This window comes from Formica exsecta, unplaced genomic scaffold, assembly GCF_003651465.1.
Source record: "Formica exsecta isolate Colony F162 unplaced genomic scaffold, ASM365146v1 scaffold425, whole genome shotgun sequence".
NCBI lineage: Eukaryota > Metazoa > Arthropoda > Insecta > Hymenoptera > Formicidae > Formica > Formica exsecta.
The window spans coordinates 983,500-1,005,377 of NW_021851492.1; the positions used below are offsets into that span (position 1 = coordinate 983,500).

Sequence of the window (21,878 nt, forward strand, 5' to 3'; positions counted from 1 at the left end):
TAATTATTGTAACTATTACCGTTCGCTTCGAACGATTCAAATTTATTTCAACATCATATACATTATATCTCAATTTGATTTTGCCATTTGCGTTACCTTATGAGTTTGAATTAGTTTCTAATGTTTACAATTTCTCTCTTACTGTCTAAAATACGACGTATCAGCGCTAATATCTTTGTTCCTTAATGTTCCCTCAACAAAAATTCGACGAGTAAAATATTCGAATAGTTCGGTCCCCTTTTCACATCGTGGTAGGATTAAATCAGAGCTGAGAATTCAATTTTCGGATCAATTTTCAATTGTAACTAATACCCATTGCTTCCTCTCGCTAGAATAGTGTTCCTTTAATAAACTCTGGGGGAGGTAGAATGGGTATCAACTATACGAAAATCGGCCCGAAACTTTCCAGTTCTGGATTAAATGAACGCAGAAATAATCGAATCGCTAATTCGAGATGTAACAATTGTCCGCGAGAATAAATTCCACATCGAGAGCCTTTAAGACAACCTTTTCTTCTCGAAGAAACGATTCGAATCGATTTATCTGTTTGATACACATCGATAAATAGTTTACAATCTGCGCCAATTTTTCCGCCTCGATACTTTTTACACGATCGGTCTTTTGCTATCCGAAGATTAACGATTATCAGGTAAACGATTTGGTGAATTCGCTCGATATCATAATTGATATGTGTAATTTAATCGAACATACAATCTTTCTCGCATTATACTTATTGTTAGATTTTAGGAGAAGAACGAGATATACATTGTAATCATTTCCGTGCATGATTCACAGCCGATGGCTGCCTTTTCGCAATGTTTATATAAAATAGTCGCTCTATTGTATACAAGTATAGTTTTCTAATCTAATTTACATACATGACAACTTAATCGAGTTACCATAAAACGCTCAAAATATCACATATCACTTTTTATGAACCTAATCATTAACGTAGGAAAGAATCAAAGGTGCGCGATACTTGTGTAAGAAAGATTTATAAGAATACACGCTCGATAAGAGAGAGATAAGATATATAACAAAATAACTTGTATATTTTAAAATATCTCAAATATTTTTCGTTATTATATTATTATACGTACGATCGTAAATTACAATTGTATACGTGTGTGTGTGTGTGTGTGTTGTAATGTTCTCAAAGTATTAATTTTTTTTTCTCCATGTTTGCTAGTGATATCTAATATCATATAGGTATGGTTGTTAATCCAAAACGGTAATGCTTTATTTATGTGAATATACAAAAATATTCCAAGTTTGCATTATGTCACATCTGGATTTATAATACGAAAATTAAAGCGCATCAATCTTTTGAGATAAAAATAATCATTACATCTTAATAGGATTTCTACGATGTTTTATTTTTATCAAATAATGCCGATACTGTTTAGAGTTAAAATCACGATGTAACGATTGTATATTCTGTCGTATATATTTCATATGCGGGAAATGTATGAATGTATACACAACACTCAAGTTTTGCGTACATTCTGTATACATGTATGTGTGTATGTGTGTATTATGTGCGCGCGTGTGTGTCTATATCTACGTATTGCTTTGTAAATAATTTCTAGTATCTATATATATATGTAGGATGCCCTACGCATAGAAGATCAGATGTCCTTTTAATAGCAGACTGACCAATTTTGAATCGATTTTTCGTTAGCGAAAATATCAAAGGAGGTCATCATTTTTCGCAAGTTTTCCCATCATATACCTTTAACTCACGTAAGCCTCAAATATTAAAATTCTTTTTATTTCAACTAAAATTAACTAAAAAATATAGTTTTTTTAATCTTTTAATTTTACAAATTTTAGCTTGTAAAAAGCCCTTTCTTTTTAATCGTTTATAATTCAAAAATTATTGATATCTCGATATTTTCGCTAAAAAAAAATCGTTTTCGAATTAGCCAAAGAATTTGCTACTAGAGGAACATTCGGTGATTTTGGGACATCCTGTATTATATGATATATGCGAAACACGCATACTAGAAGACTACATTGCGTGTGTGCCCATCGCGCATTATAAATAGATCGAGGTTGGTCCACTCACTTGTAAATATGCTAGGACATAATTGTTCCACAATATACCGCTACCGCTTTGACTTGACATAGACACATTGTTTTGACGATTCTATATATTTGAATGTAATATATTCGCGTCTAGATTTCTCATATAGAATTTAAAGATTTGGATTTGATTAATATTAACTAACTTTGATTACGAGTATGAGTATTTCGAGTCGAAATCTTTGATTAAAATTAACACAAGCGTTGAAAGATCTAAATGGGATAAATTGGGAGAATTGGCGCGTTAGCACTTAACGTAAGAAATATGATTTAGGGAGATTCAAATGAGATTTGGAACAATGTTAGTAGTAGGATTAATTAAAGGATTTTAGCGGACTTGAATAAAGGGCTTCTCCTCCCTCCTCCCTATGGCACTAGAGCGCCTTTTGTTCCGCGACTTGGAAATTTAGTATGGCAGCGAATTCTGAGAAGAGCATAGAAGGGCGTTCAAAAAAATGGGAAGAGTATCAAGTGCCACTAGAATTCTTGCTGAGAAGTGTAAAAAGTGAAGCTGAAATTCCCTCTTTTCTTTATCCTCGTGCTCATCCGTCCGTAACTCGTGTTCATTATGGTGCGACTTCCTAATAACTTTCGGCATTGGAGTCTCGAGCTCCTACTCTTTGATTGTCACCAGCTATATGTTAGAAGTTTATTTCGAGGATATCTCTCAAGTAGGATAGGTTTAGGCCTCGATTAGGCCTCGACGTGTTTTTCCGGCGTTATTGTTGACATTTTATCGTTATCTGCTATTTTTTATAAATCATGATCTAAAAGAGATGAGTTTATCAATGACGAATTAAAGAAAGAGATCGCAAAATTTTGAAAGATTACGATTAATAAACGCGCGTAATATCAAAAGTTTTACCCAGCAAAAATTACGATAAAAATAAAGACGTGATATATCAAAGTTTTGATAAGAGAGAATCGCAACTTTGAGTTCTGTCGGGAATAAATAATTGCATAATTATATACAGAATACTTGAAGTATGAGTACTTTACAAATGGACCTTTTTTTTCATACGTTTACGAAGCGAAGTGCCGTTAACGTCAACGTTATTTTACGAGATGTATAATCGGAATCATTGCAAAAGTATCGGTGTATAGTAATTATTTTCACATATAATCGAAAATATATGATCTTTTAATCAATAAAAACGAATTATACGTTAAACATAATTAGTGCTCGCGGCGCAGCATAAAAATCTAAAGCCGCTGCGGAAATAGGACGATTGTCGGTCTCTGTTGCTGCTCCATCGGTGCATCCTTCGTGTTCCATTGTTCCGATTGATTTTGTTTCCAACGCTATGAAGGGCCACAGGTTTCTCTGCGAAGAATCAGAGAGAGAGAATCTTATATCTTTAGATAGTCATTATTTTATCGCGGCCTGTATGCCTTTGCCTAAAAAAAGTATGGAAGTTTCAAACATTTAAAATTTTTCGCAGATTTAAATAGAAAAAAGGATATTATAACATAAAAAATATAATATAATAAGAATCACAACAATATTGTATAAGAGCCGTACCTTTTTTTATAAAAAAAAGATAGATATAATATATTTCAAATCTTGGAGAAATATGCGAGGAATGAAGGGAAAAGGGTCACTTTTTTTTTTTTTCTTTAGCTACTGTGTTGAAAGGACGATTTAATTCCAACGTGACGATCACTATAAATTGCAATACCATCGACGGAATTTTCTCGGATAACACCTGTCGGTTGCGACAGTAATATTGAAATTCCGCGTGAGATTGAAAGCCTACAAGGATAATCTCGCGAGGTTTGATGTAACTCACGAGAGGATATCGACGCTCGTATTAATTCTAAATAGCGGGTGTAACATATTCCGCTTATTGTTACATAAGTTCTTTATTTGTTATCTCACCGACTATATTTATCTTTTCAAATATTACGAAATTAATTTCGTTTGTCATGCAAAAATTCGATTGTCGGAATACACGGAATGCATTCGAGTATGTCGTTGAAACGAAATGACGCATAATCACAGAAATTTAATAAATCAATAAAAATTTATTACAGATTATAATTGAGAAAATTCTTCACTGTGGGAAATCGTGAAAAATTTCGGGCCATTGATGAACAATATGCAACGATCCTGCTCAGTTTTGCGTCAGAGAAAAATTGGATTGTGTGGCCTTAACGAAGAATATTGCGTTAACTGGTATCGGATTAATTCAACGTAGCTGTGTTACGGAACGACCCGTGGGAATAGTCAGGTAAGAGGCGTGCGGCAATTCCGCTTCTTGGCATCGCGTTTCTGTCTAACGGAAGTTATTCGTTGAATTCTCATTCCTCAGCGACGGCGGGATTGTTTCGCGAATATTGTACGCGAAATTTGCAAATCCATCTCACAAGTATATCGCTCGCCGAATGATTCTCCGTTCGCGGAAAATGCACTCTTTATCTCGCGGATATGCTTCTCGGGCCACGATACTCTCAGACGGTTGACCGCGTCTTTTTTCCTTTTTTTTTTTCGTTTTTCCGCTTTCCGGGATCTTCATTTTCTCCCGCGAGCGAAAACCCGATTTTGCCCAACTCGTCGTGACCTTGACCTGTATCACGTTTCGTGTCAAACGCTGCTGCTTTTCCTCTCGATAACCGAGCCGTGTCCGCGCGGTCTCGTTGCGCCATTTGACGTTTGTCCCTTGCCGACTCGTGACCTTGACCTGTATCACGTTTCGTGTCAAACGCTGCTGCTTTTCCTCTCGATAACCGAGCCGTGTCCGCGCGGTCTCGTTGCGCCATTTGACGTTTGTCCCTTGCCTGCCGCGCCTCGGAAGCTGGGTTGCACAGTCCCGACCTTGCGCGCACCGTGCCAGCCCCTCCGACTATTAATTACTAATTTAGCCGCGAATACGTTTGCAAAATAATGCTCCCTCTCTTACAACGACGCGCATCAAGATCGATTAAAATTTAATCCCATCAAACCAAAATCATTATGCAACCCAAATAAAAAAAAAGCAACTATATTTCCAGATTTTTTTTTTTTTTGTCAGAAAATCATCTGCATTGCAGCATTCTTATCGACTAATTTGATGAAAACAAACTTTTAACGAACAAAATTTCATTCGGGTTTAAATATGCACATACTTTAATGCTTTATTTACACTTCGATTCGTTCGAAAATTATTCAATTACGGCAAAAAATGATGCAGCTATTAAAAATTTCCGGTGAGCAGTTCATTCTTTTGTTTCTTCAGTTGTTTTCATGTTCACTATTGGCCAAAAAACTTTTGGCTAATAATACAATTCTAATTATAATATTTAACAAACTAAAATTTTCTATATCAAAAATATGACGCGTCCTCTTTACGATAAAAAATGTACAACATTGTTTTCAGCCATTGACAAATTTGCAACTTGAATGTAGATGAGAAAGATATGAAAACGTTCATCGCGCGATATTGTTTCCATAAATCCTGGATTGCATGTCATATGTGCTTTTCCTTCTCTCACATTCGTTTTAATCTGGTTCGTACACATATAATAAATGTAGATTGCGCGCTTCCTATCTTTATCGTAAACGTGACAAATTTTACGTGCAAATTTTAAAAAGAGAGATATTTTTTCACTTTAATTTTTCACCCTAGTATTTAATTTACTTTAATTTTTGTATTAGAAAAAAAAAAAAGACAACAGTGGTCATAGCTCTCCTCGTTTAAATTGCGCGCAGCGATTGATCGTAATGATTATTTTTTTCGTTTTGCCCGAAATTTTTACGTTCTTGTTCGAGATAAAATATTGACTGCTATGTATTAGGGGAGACTTCTCAGCGATCGTATCTCACATTTTCGTTGAATATCACATTTATTTGTCATTATTACGAGAACATTTAGATTTAAAGCGCTTATAGGATATTTCGGATCCACAGGAATGTCATTAATTATATTACGATCATCTCGAATATAACATTGCGTTATTGTTCCCCGTCACATTGATTTATGAAAGAGAAAGAGCGTAGTTTAATTTGTGCTCAAACCACATCTCTTGGTCTCATCCATTTCGCTTTCTCTCTCACCCGCTCCCCTTCCTCCATCCTCTCGTTTCGCGCTAAAGTCAACTGCCGGCAGCACAATGGAAGGCAATATTTATCGAACAAGCGGGCGAGATTGTTTTACGAACGGCAGTCTAGATTTGTTGGCCGACGAGCAGTATTTTTCCTTCTCCCTATTCTCTCTTCTTCTCGCTCTCCTCGCATTTTTGCCCTCTGGCATTTGCCACTTTCGCTCGTCACGCTTTCTTCACGGACCGCGGGGGATGCAGGTCAGACAAACGGATTTTGCAGAATGAATCGTCCTTGACCCGTATATTATCTAAGGTCGGACGGGGCGTTCTCTCTCGCGTCCACTATCGACGCGATCCTACGTTGTGCCGTGCACGCATTAATGATATGCTCGTAAAATCCATAATTTCTCTTCCGTTTTGTATATTATTATAGCGATCTACTACATTATTCCGTATCTCATTTCGTGTCTCGTTTCAAGATCGAGTCTTTCCAATCTATTTATTTCATCTATACATTTTTTTCTATTATTAGTATACTCCTCGCAACGTCGTTGTGCGAATAAAAGTCGACATTTACCCAATTTTGGGAAGCGTGAATAAAAAGAGCAGAGAGATGAAAGAATAGTTATAAATTCTATTTTTGCTATGTAAATTGCCTACGTGTATATGTGTCTGTGTATGTATATATGAGATAAATTTGCCTTGTAAGAGCCGCGATTGATATATTTGTGAGGAAAATTATTATTGGCTAGGCAAAGGCCTCGAGATACGAGCAAAAAGATATCGGCGAAATTGTACCCGTGTCAGCTTCGGATTGAGGCATGAATTCTTGTAGCTCCGATATCAGCTGACCGATCTCTTCCGAGTCCTTTCGGATGCTGCAGAGCTCCTCCTCGTTGAAATCCGGCCTGATCTGTTTGCATAGGAGGATCTGCGAGACCACATTGCCGATATACGAGGGACCAGCGCGGCTCTCTGTAACGCGATAACGAAAACTGTGTCGTTAAATTTTGACGATGTCATTTAATTCCCTCGACGTCTCCTTCTTCGAATATGCGAAATATTTAGAGCGAAACAGAACCAGGGGGAATAATAATCACGGTATTTTATTACAATGATAACATGCGATGTTCTGTATAGCGTGGCTTTAATAAAAGTGCATCATATTTCTCATTTTTTTTCCGACGAGATTTAAAAAAATCTGTACGAACTCTAGCACGTGCAGTCGAGGGGGAAATAAACGAGCACTCGGAGTAACTTGTAGCGCTAATATCAAGGAAATAGTTGTAAATTATCCGAGGTAAAAGTTTTGCTTTCTTAAAAGAGACGGATAGCTTCTATTATCGTAATTTACTTGTAGTTGGCAAATAGGTATACAAGAACATTTGATTTAACACGCGATAACACTCGTATAAAAGTTATCATTATTTATCTCGGTCTATTGTGGGACAAATTGAATTTGGATCTCTGTGTCCCGATTGTAAGAGATGATACATGAATTAGAAATTAGAATTTATCGAATGCGTAGTGGCATTCAATACAATTGTATGCGATAGTTTTGAGAGTCACGATCCCCCTATGAAAGACATGCCGTAAATCAATCTATCCGGTCCTTGACTCAAAGCGGCCGCAGAAATTGATTTAATGTTATGCTTCGCAAACCGATAACGTGTGACTCGATTCCAACTATACCTTTATACGTTCTAAAGACATTTGAAACAAGTTTCTCATGTTTAAAGTTAAAATTAAAAGCATAGAGAACAAACAAATGATGTAAATTAAACTTTGTTTTGATCGATAAATACTCACTTATTTCTTGAAATTAAAGTCATCAAGTTGTAACAATTTATAAAAAGAGTTATATAAAGTGCTCTGGTATTTCTGTTCGTATTTTCTTGTATTTGCTTTGAGAAATTTCAAGATGATTATATTATACCAAGAAAAACATTTATATAACGTGCATGACTTACCATAATATCCGGACATATCCATGGGTATGATTCGTATAAGATTCTTGCTCTTGTGCAGTTCGCGTAGAAATAGTTGTACCACGTAAAATAATAGCACTAAATTTGGACTGTCCACCGGTATTCCAACGTCCATAGCGCTGTAATCAAATATATAATATATTTCCAAAAGATTCTCAGATGTGTCTGAGATTAGAAATAATTTATACGATTTATACATACGAGGCGTATAAATCAAATGTAATTTTATTACCATTTCCAAATCTTATTTGGAATAATAATGAAGGATGGAGGGGAGCATTTTTTTACAGAATGTAGTACCGGAATCGACCAGAAGAAATAAACGAGAGATAGTAAAATTACGAGAGATCACGTTACCTAGCGAGAATAAATCGCATTGCACAGCGAGAGATACGCATTGCTTTAACGACTTCCTTTCGCGTCGGGGATGAAATTTTAATAGAAAGTCCATAAATCCGATTTCCTTCGTACGCGATGCGCGGTTTGCCAAATTAATTACATTAAAAACATAATTACTGTTGCTTAAACGAAAGGACCACCGCAATGTACTAGTGCTGGCCTCAACGCGCGCACCTTTCGCAAACGTGTTCAAGTGTTTACGTGTAACCATGAGTAACACTTCTCCTCCTCTCTAGTCGCGTATATCTTTCTCTCGCTTTTTCTTTTCGCTGATATTTGCGACCGTGGTGGATAAAAACGTCACGGCATTAACGACGCGCTCGCGTTATATACGTAAGAATTTTCAAGGACGACGGAATGAGACTTCCCATTGGGGTGATCCCGTGCGGGCGATTTTTAGCTCTGATGATGTATTATCTTAGACGGAGGGATAAACGAGCGGTAAATGTATGTCGAGCGAATATTACACCTTTCCGCAAAATTGTTTTTTTTTAAATAATGAATGCGTTGCTTTAAATTTCTAAAGTAATACCTTCGCAAAGTAATAGTATGCCGCAAAACATAATCCGATAACGTCGACCCGTGGCATAAGAGGGTGGCCGGTAAAAGGCCACAGGAAAATCAAGTACTCTGATTAACTCGTTTTACGTCAATTACCGCATCGGTCCAGCATTGAACGTACTCCTTATGCAGAAACCATTTCGATTGGCTTCCGGTTAATGAGATTCCAATTAACGCGCGAAATAGATTGGCGCGACCGAAGGCAACCGACCTCAATCTATAAGCATATTCGCGGCCGCTTCTTATCTTCTTACTAACAATAAGACGAATGATCCTCCGCCATTTCTTTTTTCTTTTTACATTAGCTATTATATTCTTTATTATTTATCCCCGTATTACAATATATACTCCTTGGCCATATATTGTATATTGAGGAGATAAAGTTTTATATTATAATGAGAAATGCAAAAAGGGAAATATAACACAAGATGAGTCTACTTTTGCTCGCTCTCATTTTGTGGCGGCAATAAACTACGTAGTAAGAGTTCGGATTTCAATATGTCGGAATTTAAATTTCTTTGCAAACAAACTCTCTTCTGGTTTATATAGTTTTTCCCTTCCCCTTTCGTATAGCCCCCCCCCCCCCCCCTCTACCGTATAACTATTTGCACCCGAAGGAAAGAGAGTTATCGATTTCACAGATTAGTTCCTCGTAAAAAGTTAAGGGAGATGAGTCAAGGGTAGGAGCAGATTTCGTAAAAAAACGCCACTTGCAATTACAGATTCTTTTTCCCTACCTTTTTCTTTGCTTTCTCTTTTTTTTTTCTTTCCTTCTCTCTCCCATCCTCATTCAGTTGCCTTTGAATAATTCCTTCCGGGGCTTTGCACACCTTAATAAAAACCTAAATGTTTTACGACTCTTTGTGTTTTTTGTCTTCAACATTTTTTTTTTTTTTTATACATCCTCACTGTCTGAGTGAACAAACAAGTGTATGATATTGTATACATATGAACATTAAGCATACATTGTTAAATATATGATCCAGCATAAGACATTATTAAGATAAGCATGTTATATTCTCACATCGTCGAACAATTATTTCGACAAGCTTAATCATCGAATTATTTAAATGCGAAAATAAAGAATTGCCAAGTTGTGTGAGATGCGCGAATAAACGCTAGAATAATCTTATTTTCTTCATTAATTTATACACCGAGTTTCTCCTCGACTAAAACTTGACGCGAAAGTTGATCAATTATCTTAATATTATTTATTGAGCTTGTAGCTATAAATATATACGTACACCCGTGTCTGAAAAATGTAAAGACTTAATGCCGGATAATTATGTAAAATATCTGGTATACTGGATTCTGCAGAGCGAAAATAATTATTTACCGCGAAATTGAATTGTAGCGCTTAAATATGAGATACCGAGCGTGCAACGGTATTTTCAATGAGCAACACGTTTAATTAGATAGCCGTGTCGAACAGTTATCGCGCGTGCCGCACATGTGCATACGCATCATTTTATTTACTTCGCTTAAGCCGGATCATCGTGTGGCCGTTACGGAACGATAATTATCGCAACCCCCTTCCGCTTCTCGTTACAGTGCTGTTTATCTCCAGTTAGAGCCCGGAATAATGTTACTACGTGACCAGCATTCGCATTTCCTCCCGTTTGATTACGTTAATAGCACCTGCTGCGGCAACACAACGAGATTCGATTGTTCGCGCAAATTACTCTATCGTTGTATGTGAATCGTGTTTATTAATTATTCCTAAAATGTCCGTCTCTATTATTATTGTTTTTCTTAGATTTTCTTTTTATTTCGTATTTTTAAAGATTAGAGAAAGAGAGAGAGAGAGAGGGAGAGGAAAAGAGGAATCTTAGAATGTAATAAACTTTTTTATCTGTTTTTGTCGATGTTACATATTCACGTGCAGTTTTTTCGAAGTGCGAGGTATAACAATCAATCGATTGCCTTTACATGCACATTCAATCACATATTACGTACACATCGTCCGATTTACGTTCTCGTGCAAACGTCACGAGTATTTCGTGCGCCCCGAAACATGCAACTGCATCGATTATGCAAAATACACGCCGATGTTTTATTCGCGCGACCTTTTTTTCAGAGATCAAAAGAATAGTCGTTCACCGCCGGCTTCGCCTATATATTAATCTGCGATTATATGAAAGAGACTCTCTAGCTTTTGGTAGTGCTTTTCCAGTTTCAAATACAATTGCACGCGAGTCTTGCGACTACTGTATATATCAAGATGCGGAAATTGTACAGTATCTGTGCATCTCGGAACTCTTTATGGCGATTAAATTATTCATGAGAGATTGTCCCGCAAGAAGATAACATATACACACATTTGCATATGTGTTCTCAATTGTATTGTCTCGGCTGGATTTAAAACGACTCTCTTCTTTTTTGCTTTGTGTCAAATTCACTTTTTTCTCTTTTATATAATTTTTAATATTATTATTTTATTTAATTTGAAAAATATACTCCAGAGTTATTGCGTTTTCAAGCGTTGTTTATTCGTTATTATCGTATTTTATTGGCAATTTGTCATGTCCAGAGTATCTTGTCAAGTGCTTATCCAGTCGTCGCTCGAGTTCGATTCCGAGAGTGTATCAAGCACGTTCGCAAAGTCGGGAATTTTAAATTTGCAAACGTTTCAATTTTCGCGGGACTGTGAAACGCATAAAGACGCCGGGAATACGTCGCGCGAACTTTTGCACGTTCGTTCTTGCTGCATGCAAGTTACAAGTCGCGCAAACGACACGAAAACACAAACAAAGAGAAACACAATACTCCCGGCATTAATACTTGATCGACGTCGTAAGCTCCGGCTCTCGAGAGCTAGCAAACTTTCCCCGAGCGAGCACTACCGCGACCTGGATCAAGCGAGATTGGACGAGGCACAGCCGCACGACTTGCATATATTTGACTTTACGTAAATCCTCGCGTTACGGACATTACGACAACGTTCTAAGCAGATGTCTTCCGCGAATCGTTGTAAAATCGAAATTGAGCAACTGGATTCGACGAAAGTCGTCGACATAAAAAAAAAAAAAATGAATATTGTGGAAAATAATAATATACGTGATGAGATTGTGTACGAGAGATAAACGAAACGATTAAATCTGTCGATCGAGATTGCATCGCGGAAATACATTTTATTAAATTCTTATCGACGAAGATGATCACAAAGTCGATCAAAAGTTCTGGATGACGACGGAAATCCTGCGGTGATAAAGGGCACCCCGTGGCGCGCCCGGTAAACTTACGGAATGAAAGTTATCGAAGAGGTGACGGAGAAGTGCGGGACGAATGAAACGGCACGTGACGCTTTTCTCACGACCATGATTCTTGGAGCGTTCAGTCGTTCCGTGGCATCTATCTGTGACCTGCATTGTGCGACGGGATGACGGAAGCGATGGATAAGAAATCGAGGAAAAGTTTTTTTTCTCTCTCTCTCTCTCTGTCTCTATCTCTTTCTTCCTTCCTCTCTTTCGTCGTGGCAAACTAGCTTGAATCCGGAGTTTAGGACGGCGGAACCTTGTCCTATATTTTCGACGTCGGTCTCGTTAATCTCACGGTTTACATTCGTGCTTCTTTTCTTCGTCATTCTGGCGCGGTCGTTGCATAGGTCAAAGGACCGTTCTCGTTATTATTGCCGGAAAAATTGCAGGCCTCGACCCTTGCAAAAGTATAAGGGGAGAAATGGCGCGAAAGGAAACGAATATACGGTCGAGTGCGCGTTAATTTTCTTATTGACTTAAACGCGTAATAAATGTATATAGTCGATTTCCCGAACGAATTAACGCGTTGATCGAGCACGAATGGTTTAAGCGTTTGAATCTAGAATCGCTTGTTTGGTATATTAAATCGAATTAATAGGTTCGAGTATACATGTATTAACGAGATATTATCTTCATACAAAATTCGCGAATAACACCACAGATTTTCATTTCTGCGGAATCGTTCGATCTTTGAAACGATTTTGATTAATTGGGCTTGTTCCTAAATTTAAACTCACCTCTGCACATGCGGCAGTACCAGCTGAGAGGTGCTCTTGCAAGCCTCCACGCAATTACGACGTAGCCTTCGTATTTTCTCTCGTAGTTCCGGACAATCGCGCGGTTGTCCGATATTAATGAGTAAATCCCGAAATTGCGCTACCTGGCTGTTTATGTCCTGGATTTGCTGAAACGCATGAAAAGCGAAACTCGCAGTCGGTTATCCATCGATTGTCCGAACAGGGAATACGCGGAAATAGCGTCGGGCAAATACGTGCTTCGCGATGTACGAAATACATGTATATTATATATTTCCATTATACATATGTTCCCTCGGTTATTGTTATATTTCTCTCTCGTTGAGCAATTTCAGTTCGTTTACGTTTGTCCAAATGTATATCGTGTAATAATATATTTGCCGCATAATTCGACATTCGAAGAGTATTATTAAATAATTGAAAACGACAGAGATAATGACTGTATCGTCTATAGTTTATGAATCGATTGCATCGCGAATAATTATTATTCGCCCGATGTGATTTACAATTGAATAGAACTGGATAATTAAAAAATAACGCCGCGTTAATCACTCCCAGCCCCAATCGCTATTATTCATAACAAAATCTGATTGTTCAGGCAAATTATTGACCGTGAAAATTTTAGCATTAAATATCTATTACGTATCTTTTGTAAAAAGATGAAACGGAAAGGTAACAAACGGCGAGGGTCTTTAAAAGCGATATCGACGTGACTCCCTGCCCAGCAGATTAATAAGATTTCGACGGCGCGATGGCGTGAAAAATTCATTGCGAGTCGATTACGTTGAGAGAGCTCGTTAAAGTTACATCAGCGAAAGACACGGGAGGTTTGTCGCCGCGACCGCGACTTGCAGTTAAGATTACAATTCACTTACCAGGAACACCGTCTTATCGCTTTTCTCGGGCTTGTCGCATTTATCGTCGTGATGTCTGCTGGTCGATGGTGTCGGGGAATCCGTCATCATCTGATCTTGTTACGGACAACTCGCTCGCCAATGGTCATCACTCGACACAACGATGATGATACCCGCGAGCATTTTCGATCCGCGACGCGTAGCGAGGCCACGCGGGACGCATACCGGTCGACCGGAAGTCAATCTCGAGTTACGCTGCAAAGGTGCGATGGGTGCACCGATATAATCGCCGCCGCAGTCGCAAAGTGTACTTGGCGCGCATTCCCGCCAACGTTTTTTTTCTTTCTTTTTTTGTGCCGCGCGCTGGTTATTTTTACGCGATCAATCTCGCGTCACTTAAAGCTGGCTGATAATAGGCTTATCGTTTTCTCGGCAGTAGTATAGTCATCTCTCGGGCATCGGAGCGGTGCGGTCGCCGCAGCGTACTCGACCTTTTCCCCTCGTGTGCTTTTTCAAAGACCTGTGCGACATATTCTAATCGAATATAGCGTTGATATAAGATCGCGTATACACCTTTTTTTTTTTGCGTTAAACCTTGCACGAATCGGCGATATTTTTCGTAAGATCGAATCGCTAGTCTCGGGAGAGAGTGGATCTCAACGATGAGATTTATCGCCGATATCGAACTGTACGGAAGATTTCTATAACGAGATGAATATTATATATAAATTGCAATTCGGATTACCCGCGCAGGTTGCAACTGTATCTCTCGTCGAAAACGTTCTGATTAAATCTGATGTGTCGGGACGCACGTCGAACTGAGATCCGCGTGTGATGACGTGAACGGGGGAATTTTACGAGCGGAATTTAGGTTTACGCGGTGATCCGTGACGATTGACGACGTCGCGCGACAACATCCCGTCGCGTCCTCATCATCATCTCGCGATGCCCTGCGATGAGGTGGACGATGTCATGGAATTCGCGCACGATCTCTCGTGAATGCACGCGCGACTCTCGCGTGCGCTTCCTCTCCTCTCACGGCATCTCTCACCTACAAATCACAAAGCACCGAGAGCTCTCAGCGGCGAGGGCGAGGTGATACTATATGTGCCGTAGCAACACACGCGACAGACTAAAACGTGGGTTTCGCCCTCGAGCTCTTTCACTGCCGCGCGCCGCCCTGCGCCGAGCGCGCATGTCTGACTCGCGCTACGGCGTTCTACTGCGACCGTCTCCCGAGTTTCGCGCAACCCCGCAAAAATAGACAATTTGTCCCTTTACTTGATAACGTTTTAACTGTAAAGCAACGTGATTTTCTCTTATTCGTCGGATTTTGAACAAAGTCGCTGCCACAAGCTAGGCGCGATAGTCCATTATTGTTCCATTATGGGACAAAAGTGATTTTCAAATATACGGTAAAAACTTTTTTTTTTTTTTTTACAAAGCTAGGTTTTCGGATAAATCGAAATTGGAAATCGGAGAGTTAATAACATTATTTCTTCGTTCTAAATTTGCATGATTTTTAATGACACACTATTTCTCATAGATCGATGAATTCATTTTAATAGCGGGTTTTTTTCATCAAAGGGATATGACCATCTTTAAAAATATAATTTCAAAAAATGATTATTAATTTTAAAAATTGGTTTTACAAATGACATGTGTGGCAACTCGAAAATATTTTTTATCATTTCTTAAAGTATAATGTGTATTGAATTTTTTTATTTATATTAGTTTGGCCGTGTAAAAAGATCTTTTTTTTTTCTTAAGAAAATTCAAAGGCAATATTTTTGCGTTAAATTACAATTTTATTAAACAATGTATTGATTGTTATGTATGATTATGTTCCGCCATCTATCGGGCAGCTTCATTTTCCCGTTCTTAAAAAACTGGATTAAATGCAAAGAATAATGCTAGTTTTAACATGCACAAAGCATCCTATGCATTACGGATCTGCAACATACTTTTAGCCAAGAAACATGTACAATACTATTCGATCGTGTTGCGTTTCGTCGAGCCACTTTACGTGAAGCGTGTAGCTACATACTTCGTATGCCATAAAGGTATATCGGTGTAATACAATTTCGATACCTTAATTGACGTCGTTGCATCTCGATAATGTTGCACGTCGACGATATTTTCGCGCAAAGCGCGTACCGCACAACCCACTTTTTTATTTTGCCTCGATAAACTTTCGGCGACATTATTACCTTCCAAGTTAGAACTCAAAAATTTAAGTCAAGTTACAACCTTTCAAGTTAAAACTCGAGTAAATTCACGTAATTTTTGCAGCGCATACCGCTGAGTATGCTGCATGTGACTTTATCGCGTATGATTGTAAAAAAGTCTTTGAAGTTCTCGGAAAGTTCTTCCATCATTTCTTACGGCAACTGTTTGGCTTCAGGATGTTAAAAGAAAATTTAATTTTGAACAGTACTATATTCGAAATATTAGTCGGAAATATGGATCGGTAAAATCCTATTAGAAATGCACAAATTGAAAAATCTTAATATTATCCTTATAAAGAATATATATATAATTTTTATGCAGAGACAAATTTAAATGCGCAAAAAAATAACAATATTACATGAATAATAATTTAAAAAATTGCACCAAAAATAATAAAAATGTATGAGATTTCCATTATTTTTTGTGCATTTTTACATTTATTATTTACGTAATTTAATTTTTTTTTACAATGTATGCAGCCTCTCTTTTGCTACAGTGATAACAATTCAACTGTAGTTCTATTAGCGGTAAACCCTTGCATCTACGTGTTGCGTTATATTCTCGGTACACGACACGAAGTCATTATTGAATCATGGAGCGTGTGCACGCGACAGTATCCATATCTGCATTATACAATTATACAAATTGACAACAGGCAGTTACTGGTGAGAATTGTCGCCGTCGCTCGCAGCTGCACGATTGCCGAATTATTCGATTATTATTCGAGATTGTTGGACTTTGCTAATATCGAATTTAGTTCGCGCTAGTGCGAATATTGCGTGCATAGTATTGCGACATCATCTTTTTCAATCGGAAACACATAATAGTAGCGAAATCGGTGAAAACTTGCTCGGCAAATCGTTTGTCAAGCGATTCTGTTTGTGACACTGTTTTGTTGTCCAGGCAATTGTACTTTTTATCTACTCGTTCTTTCTCAGATTCTCTTCTTAGACATCCTCGTCTCGCATTTTCCATTCACCCTTACAGCTCATCAACTCTTACGAGCTTCGCGCCACCTTTTTCTTATACCGTCGTTCCTTCGTGTGACAGATTGTAGGGTGAGCTAGAGCGATCGATTGTCTTAATAGAAATTAAATTAAGACTTACCCCTCCTTCCCTTTGTCTCAAGATACTTAATGCTGAAAATTAAAAGTTTGCGAAACAAACGGCATAGCCTCTATCATAAATTTTCCGCCGATATTTGCTTACAAACCCGTTATGTAAAATTCGAGGAGGCGGTAGATCTTCGATAGTAAATCCAGGACACGTTTTCGTCCAACGTATGGACGTTACGTGATACATGATCCGCGCATCTGTGGTTTATAAAGGGGTTTCGCGGGACTACGGTTTTGCCGATACTGACGAAGCAATCCTTGAACAAATGATACGACGGTGATGGTCGCAAAACAACCGTGATGCTTGACCGAATAAACTTTCCGCTTCTTGGCCACTTCAGCTGCTATGTAACGTGCATCCAAGAACGATCGAAATTTCGTAAAAAATTAGAGACTTTCTAAGAATCGCGGGCGCAATGGATGCTTTTCAAGCCGAGCGCCGAGAATACATAGCTTCCATTCTTGGTATAGGATCGATAGCGCCTTCTCAAATTACTTCCTGACAATGGCGCCTAGGTAAGATCACCGAACGATTCAATTTGTCGAAGGGTCCCGTAAAAGAATCATCTCGCATCGATGTATAGGAACAGGACTCTCGAGTATCTTGGATAATGCATCGGGGATAATTTTCCTTCGGAGACGCAATAGATTATTAAAATATACGATATTATATATATTTATTTTCCAACATTAAATAAATTAGATAGAGTAAATTAAATTAATAATATATTTAGCATAATTATTTAATCTTTTGTCATGAAATGATAATCGTATTTTTAAGCGTTATTTTTACTCTCAAGAAGGGCTTTACTTGACTGCAAGAACAGCGGTTACACATTAACTGACCTATCGCAAATCGTTCGTATGTTCGTGACAACTCTTAACTGCCTCTTTAATGATTCTGTCGTCGTTGAGAAATCGTTAGTTTCTGCGGCGAACGGCCGGCATACGGCACCGCGAGCCGACCCTAAACGGATTACAAACGCGGCTCCTTTGGTCTTTCTCGCAGAAAATTATAGGTTCGTAAATTCCAATTTCACGTCGCGGCTTATCGCAAAGATCCTTTTTTTCTCGTTGGTCTCGTGTGAGCCTTTCGCGGGGATGTGATCCTTTTTATAGACTTCATAACGTCGCGCACTCATATAGAGAGCGTACGATGCAGAGGGTTTATTTTACCGGGTTTATTATATACACGATCTGTGTAACTGCGGAAGATTTGCATATGCATGCGATAAAAAATGTAAATCCGTGTGATAATCTTGAGAGATATATCGTTTAGGAATAATATCGTAACAGATTTAACGAAGGTGGATTTCTAGAACGCTCTTGGCGTATAATCGTTATTATTGCAATTCCAAAGCCCTATGTAAATATTGGTTTATAGATTATAACCGTAGCCAGCGGGTTGCATGCTAGTTGCAACGCTATTTCATTGCGATGACACTACAGCGACGCATGTATAGCTACATGAACATCATTAACATGCGGAGTATAAGCGGCATGACAAAGATATTCGCTGACGCGTCTTCACGGTTATCTTACTTCTCAACGAAAACGTGTATTATACAGACATATCCATCTCGCGTATTGCGTCACTAGAGCGTCTCATTTCCATTCCCTTCGTACTATTATTTAAAAATAAAGAAACGTCATTCTTGATGTAATAAATTCGTCCAATGACTCTTACAATATGTGTAGTACAATGTACGATTTTTATTCAGGTTATTGATTAGAATTATATCAGGTTGTGTATTTTTGAAATTATCTCTTCATCGCTAATCGTTCGATTAGACGAGATGAGAGCGCAGAAGGTAAATAGCCAAGCCTCAAAATATATTAAACGCTCATCTGATATTAATTAGTGAACGCGAATACGTTCGAATTGCGTCCCAGGGCACGTCGGCAGGCAGGGGGTGGTTATCGACCATTCCTGTTACATGCCACAAATTATCTCATTGGCCATATATGACCTTGGCCGCAGATTCTGCTCGCGTTACTTTCGCACTCCGCAATCTCAGCTTCGATGCTGAAGCAATATCGATACGGGTGAAACCGCAAACGAATTCGAATGATCTCTTGCTTCATAAAAATCGCTCATCCTGGACCATTTATACTTACCGATGAAAATTAAATAAATAGATAATTTTTCATAAATTGTTGAATATGTATTTTTTTTTATTTATATAAGTAATAGTATCAAAGTAAAACATATAGAATAGAAAGTGTACATATATATATATATATATACGTTAAACTCACGGGGAGAGAGAGAGAGAGAGAGAAGGAGAGAGATGATGCTTTTTCTGAAAATATATTATAGATTTACATATTAAAATGATTTATTTATTTAAATAGAGAATATTGCAATTATTGTGCAACAGAAATATCCGAATGCGTTTTTCCGCACATTTATACATTCTGGTATATTTTATCATGCAACTCTTCTCACAATCGCGATTTGCTTTATATTGTATATCTCTCCAATCGGATTTCATATATTTATTCTCTCTCTTTGTTTTCGAGAAATTTCAATACATTTTCAACAATGCAGAATACGCAATTCCTCGAAGTCTTTCATTTCGATCCATCCTCTTAATTTTCTGTTTCAAAAGCATGGCTCTTTTTTTTCTCTCTGTCTCCATTTCTCCCTTTTTCTCTCTCTCTCTCTCTTTGATTCTCTCTTTTTCCCATCTTTTTACTTATTTGCCGCGACAAGGCAATTCGTCGTGTAAACATACCACCTCGAAAAATTCAGCCACAGACCACACTCGAATCTCACCGATTCGTCGCGAGTACATGTTTTCTCAAAGAAAGCACGATATTCGGGCTAACGAAATTTTTTTTTTTTTTTCACCAGTTTTTACAGTGCGCTCGCAGTGTTATGTGTTTGGCTTTAAATTTGCAAGATAAAGTTATCGTGGAGCTACAAATCAATCAAATTGACCCACTTTTTCGAATGAAAGGCAACCATGTATACCGCTTGTAGAGATATAATGTAATCTCTCATAATGAGAAAATAAGATCGTTGTTAAAGAAAAACCGCTCCCCCGAGGAGAAATCGCGAATGCTCGCGAAGAAAAGATGGTAACCAACCGCGGAATATACACACGAAATGGTTGCGGGAAGTATAAGGAAAAAATTGTTATTTTGTGGATCTTCTGAAGCCAAATTGTTTTTCGCACGTGAAATTGTTACAATACGCTCGGTAATTGGATTTCGCCACTAGCCATATGCGCTCCGTTGAAATTCTATCTTAGAGAAGAAAATTCGACAATAAAATCGCGCAGCATTTGAATCATGAACTCTATAATTATCGGTATATTTGCAACTTTATTTCAGAGATTCGCGAATGAACGGAAAATTATTTATAATCCATGATTAAAAAGAATATATGTCGTCGAGGAATTAAATATGCGTGCGCGAATATAATAATATCCGTAAAATTAATAATACACGCGATTTTCAAAGAAAAATATATTTCATAATTACAAGCGTTGTATGTTGTTATGTATTTTGTTGATATGCGATGATAACATTTTCTCTTTATTTGCGAAAAAAAAGAGATAAAATAGCAGTGCCGAAAGAGAGTGCAATTTATATAGCAATTTATATTATTAGAGGCAACGATGTTAGCGCGAGCTTTAATGAAAATAATAAAATGCGATCACACACACACATACTCTCTCTCTCTCTCTCTCTCTCTCTCTCTCTGTGTGTAACACTGATATAACACAGAGTTAGTCGGCATTTTGGGGTTAACGCGGTTTGATCAGTCCGCCGCGGTACACACGTATAACACAATTTACGATGCGCCACCAATTATTCCAAACTACCAGTTTGACCTGAGACGATAAAATCGCTCGTCATCAAATTGCGTCGAGCATCGACAAAAGAATATATAAACGTAGCACATACTGCTAATCATAGGGGAAAAGAGGGACTACAGATATACATCGAGTCATTCGATTCAATTTACATTAGTATTATTCGTCTCACAGCTATTTGTCTTTCGCGATATGTGTATGTAATTATCAAATTATGACATACACATCCATATATAAAAAAAAAAAATAAATAAATAACTGTGAGTCGGATGAGAGAGATACTGAGTCAAACCGGATGGACTGAAGTGCCCACTGTCTCCCCTTATCGTTAATTTCAATTTTCTTATATATAAGGCTCCATTTATATTATTCTAAGCTCGATGACGTCGAAAGAAACAAGAAAGTGAATAATTATATCGTTCACGCTCGTTTTTTTATCCATGATTAAATTCGCGATTAAATTCGATAAACGCAATCGTCGATTGAATCGAGAATGAGAGGAACGAACGTGAGAAACGAAAGATGCAAATAAGAGCATTTGTCTTGAAATGAGTGAAAGGCTTTTTGAACCGCATTTGCACGAATAATCTTTCGCTCTCAATAAATAGAGGATTGTCTTTGTAATTTTGCAATATTACCTAGAAGTAGAAGCTCAATAATTTGTCTTTGAATCGCGATCCAATTGCGAAACGTCTGCGCGACTCCAAAACTGGGGTAAACCCACAGATAACCATAACCGTTGGTCAATACTTTTGCCTTTAATCTACTTCAACATTTCCCGGAAGACCTGC

General features: G+C 37.8%; 1 protein-coding gene across 1 annotated transcript; it reads right to left on the reverse strand.

Moving 5' to 3' along the window:
- Nucleotides 1-1,185: 1,185 nt before the first annotated feature.
- LOC115240386 lies at nucleotides 1,186-15,156 on the reverse strand. Its single transcript, XM_029815512.1, has 5 exons — nucleotides 13,941-15,156; nucleotides 13,048-13,214; nucleotides 8,076-8,212; nucleotides 6,904-7,080; nucleotides 1,186-3,409 (listed from the first exon to the last, which is right to left on the reverse strand). The coding sequence occupies exons 1-5, from the start codon at nucleotides 14,028-14,030 to the stop codon at nucleotides 3,252-3,254; spliced, it is 729 nt and encodes a 242-aa protein (XP_029671372.1). The 5' UTR covers nucleotides 14,031-15,156; the 3' UTR covers nucleotides 1,186-3,251.
- Between the last annotated feature and the right edge of the window lie 6,722 nt (nucleotides 15,157-21,878).

Excerpts from the sequence above, each read along its gene's own strand:
- LOC115240386 (XM_029815512.1), bottom strand. The coding sequence starts at position 14,030 with ATGATGACGGATTCCCCGACACCATCGACCAGCAGACATCACGACGAT. Across the intron at positions 8,213-13,047 it reads GTACTGCCGCATGTGCAGAG|CGCTATGGACGTTGGAATAC; the intron begins GTGAGTTTAAAT and ends ATTTGATTACAG. Across the intron at positions 3,410-6,903 it reads TCAATCCGAAGCTGACACGG|AGAAACCTGTGGCCCTTCAT; the intron begins GTACAATTTCGC and ends GATTCTTCGCAG.